The sequence below is a fragment of the Phytophthora cinnamomi genome, assembly GCF_018691715.1.
Source record: "Phytophthora cinnamomi strain GKB4 chromosome Unknown Contig14, whole genome shotgun sequence".
Taxonomy (NCBI): Eukaryota; Oomycota; class Peronosporomycetes; order Peronosporales; family Peronosporaceae; genus Phytophthora; species Phytophthora cinnamomi.
The window spans coordinates 3,194,151-3,198,040 of record NW_027150947.1 but is presented as its reverse complement, the minus strand read 5'-3'; the positions used below and the strand labels follow the sequence as shown (position 1 = coordinate 3,198,040).

General features: G+C 49.9%; 1 protein-coding gene across 1 annotated transcript; it reads right to left on the bottom strand.

Annotated features, from left to right (window-relative positions):
* Positions 1-2,221: 2,221 nt before the first annotated feature.
* Positions 2,222-3,664, bottom strand: IUM83_01668 (putative secreted RxLR effector protein; the record flags this gene model as incomplete). The annotated part of the gene is made up of 2 exons (XM_067925538.1): positions 2,222-2,237; positions 2,871-3,664. 2 exons carry the CDS (start codon positions 3,662-3,664, stop codon positions 2,222-2,224), a joined length of 810 nt encoding a protein of 269 aa, XP_067797390.1.
* Between the last annotated feature and the right edge of the window lie 226 nt (positions 3,665-3,890).

Genomic DNA, 3,890 nt, shown 5'->3' with positions numbered 1-3,890 from the left:
ACTCCGAGTTTGTCGTCTACTACAAGCCTACAAACAACGCCTATCAGAAGGATTTTCAGGTGTTGTCCAGCGATAGCAGTGTGATGCAAGTTCAACTCGAAACAGCATGGCACAAGGCAAGGCTTCGAAGCGGAGGGCAAGCGGGCTTCGTACTAGAGCTTTTCATCTACGTACCAAGGCCAGCTGAACAAACTGCGTCGCTCCGACGGGCGACTGCCGCGCGCATACAGGAGCAAATGCCACGAGTATCCGAGGTGCTACGCGAGCAAGGAATATCAGCAGGGCCTGCTACACAGATCTACGTGGCTACCACGCAAGCAAGGCTTCCCGAGGGCGCTCCGGTTGTAGTGCCGAATAACACGACATTCCGCCGGCTGCAGCATGTCGATATGCAGCAGGCCGCGATAGAAGAAGCTCAACAAGAGGCACAACGATTAGGTAGTGCAGAGTATCAGCTCATTCGTGTGAAGATTCAAGATGTACCCGTCGCGATGCAGGTGAACGTCAGCGACCTACGCGCAGTGCTTGGCCTTCCCAGCTACAGCTTGCGCCCTCCTTTTCGTGCACCATTGAACGTCGAGACACCAGCTCCTGTTGTCAACATGGAGGACACAGATCATCACGACGGTTAAAGCAGCGAATGAAAAGCAGGCATACATTACAGCTAGCTATTCTCAATAGATAAAGCATTTGGCTTGTAACCGCAGTGACTGTACAAGTTTTCTCCAACCTCTTCCTTTTGTCGAGTGCATGCATACGTGGCAACGCGTAGCACCGCAAGGGGATCTTCACGGAACGCCATGTTTGCGTTGCGCTGAATCCAGCGCTTAAGTAGCGAGAAACCAACCTCAATCGGATTGAGGTCGGGAGAGTATGGTGGTAAAAAAACAGCAATGCGCCAGTTTCATGAACCATATCCTGGAGCTCCTTGTACATATGTAATATCCATCACTTTGATGGACGTCGGCAGCGGCCACGGATTGAGGAAAGGTAGGATTTTCGTCTTGAAGACGTCATGAAAGCTTGTACGGGTGAAGGTCCCCTCCGCGTCACCCCCAGCAAAAACTCCCAGTACATCCATCGCAGCAAGCACTGAGACCCGTTTACCTCGGCTAAATGGAATCGTCATGTGGGTAGGCGTGTTTCCGGCCGACCACCCATAACGGCGGAGTACAGACCTGTAAATAAGCATTTCGGTTTAACTTAGTTCACCATTGGCATTACTTGGAGCAATGATATCAAACTTACATTCCATCTTTCGAAGTCTCGTCGACGAAAACGAGCTGATCAGGCCCACTGTAAAAAGGAGCAAGATGTTGAATGTACTCTCGTCGCTCGCGCGGCAGGCTTTCCCTTGCGCGTTTGCTTAGTACTTTTCGCGTTAGTTTGAGGTCGAATCTCAACGCACGGCATATTGTAGAGTCGGAAACGCATATAGAGTCCTTGAACCGCGACCGTAACTCGTAGCGTAGCTCCTCGAAGTAGAAGCATGAATGTTCCTTCACATATTGCTCCACAAATACGCATACGTCGCGAGGCCATCGCGAAGTTTTCACACGCTGCTCAGCTTTGAGAAGATTTCCAGTCATGCGAAATTGTTTGTACCACCGATTGAGACTTCGCTCAGAGAAACCCAGCACAGTAGCTACTGTAGCAGTATCAACTGAGCATACGTAGATAAGCACAATGCCTCTCCATCGCATATCTGTAGAGTAGGTCATCTTAAGCCCTCGAAACGTTTCGAGGAAATCTCCGAATGCCGAGCAAACGCCAGCCATTCGGACATTGCGTTGCTGAAAGCCAGTTTCTCAGTCCGACGAAAGTCCGATGTGCCCAGGGATATTATCGTCTTATTCAAAGCTTAACTCGTAGGTCTTGCTTGTCAAATCTTTAGGGTACCCCTAGCCCAGCGTCGAAAAAGGTAGTTTTTCAAGTCCGATTCGCCAAAACACCTGAAAGGCACAATAGTATTTATGATGAGGTGACCGGATTTGCGGTTGCTGGTTCTGTATTTCCATTCAGCCAGTCCGTTCAGCACAACCGATAATAGCTGCATTTGACGTTTTGAAACCGAACACGCCCTAAAAATCTTTGAACATTAATCGAGTGATATGTATGTTTGCCACTGCGTTTATCAGGATGCATGTACCTCTGGCGGCGCCCTCCATGAGGACGGATTCCGATTGGCAAAGTAGTAGTGCCTCGACCTGCGAGCTCGTAGCTACTCTGGATCGAGGCTATGGCAGGGTCAAACACACAAACAAATATAGTTAGTTAGTGCATGGTAAAAGTCACTAGTGTGTTTGTTTTGTGTTCAACAGATATTTTGACGATGTTGCTGGATGATGTTGTAAGTCAAAACACCAGTGGTTGGTTGTTAAGGCAAAAACCGATTGAAGAAGGCAGGCATTGTTACTACTGGTCCAGAAGTCTAGATTGACTCAAGTCAAGCGATCTATGCACGTCGTGGTAGCACGACTCCAGGCAACTCGTTGGTAATTCTCGCCCTCCTATTGTAGTATGACGTGTACCGACCTATAATGCCTTGATCCTGACGGCCAGCAGTAGCTGCATTCTTCTTGAGCACCTGGACGAGAACGTCGTTCGGATCCAGTTTGCGAGTCCACCAATCATGGAACAATGCCCTCCGGAATGGGGCGGCTCTTTTTGTTATTTCTGGCGTTGTCGTTGCCGCCTCAACCAGTTGCGCAAAATTAGCTTCACCAAAGCCATTAATTAATGTTCTCGTCAAATCAGCTTCGTGTCGGAGGTTGTTGGAGTTAAACAACTTAATGTACTCTTCCAGCGCGTCAATTTTCCGGCTCCTGACAAATAACATCCCGTTATCTTTGATCTTCAGAATTCCAAACACATCGCCTGCAGTCTTTCCGCTGTTCAGCCAACCCTCTAACTGCTGCGTCTGCAACTTCGTCGCGGTAAGTTCCGTACCGGGGACCTTCTTCGCCGAAACTAACGCTGCTGCCACAACACCTTCGCCGTAGTGCGCTGTGAGCGTCCCGAGCAACGATGCGTCGCTGGCTGGGTACTTCTTTCTGAGCAAGTTCAGGTATTCGTCCAGCGTAGCCAACTTTGGGCTGGCAAGAGCATCCTCTACTTTCTTGTTGATCTTCAGAATTCCAAACACATCGTCTGCAGTCTTTCCGCTGCTCAACCAACCCTCTAACTGCTGCGTCTGCAACTTCGTCGCAGTAAGTTTCGTATCGGGGACCTTCTTCGCCGAAGCTAACGCTGCTGCCACAACACCTTCGCCGTAGTGCGCCGTGAGCGTCCCGAGCAACGATGCGTCGCTGGCTGAGTTCTTATTTCTGAGCAAGTTCAGGTACTTGTCCAGCGTAGCCAACTTTGGGCTGGCAAGAGCATCCTCTACTTTCTCGTTGAGTTTAAGTTTCGCCAAGATGTCGGCTCCAGATTTTTTCTTGACGAGCCAAGTTTTCATTTTAACGGCGGCCTTGAGATTGTCGAGCCCAGGGAGTGCCCTCTCTTCGTCCTCGTTTGTTGGTCTTAACAGCCTCGTCGTTCGAGCTCCGTTTGGATTAACTTCGAGCAACCGACCGTCGAGCGCCTTCGTCTCCGTGCTGGCAATCGAGGCAGAAGCACTAGCCAGCAGAATAACCAGAGCGACCACGACGTAGCGCGGATCCATGACACTTGGCTTGAAAATGAATTCCTTGAGAGTGAATTGGAAACTGAGCAAGGGAGTGCAGAATTGTTCACGTTGCAGGCCGTCCAGCAGAATGACTATCCCGAGCACGTATCATGGCACTGTACGCATGCACCTCGGATTGATCCCAGTTGGGGCCGCGCCGTATGCTTGATCACCATCCGAAGAAGGTGAACTAAACTTCTGTACAGTATCAAATCATCAGGTA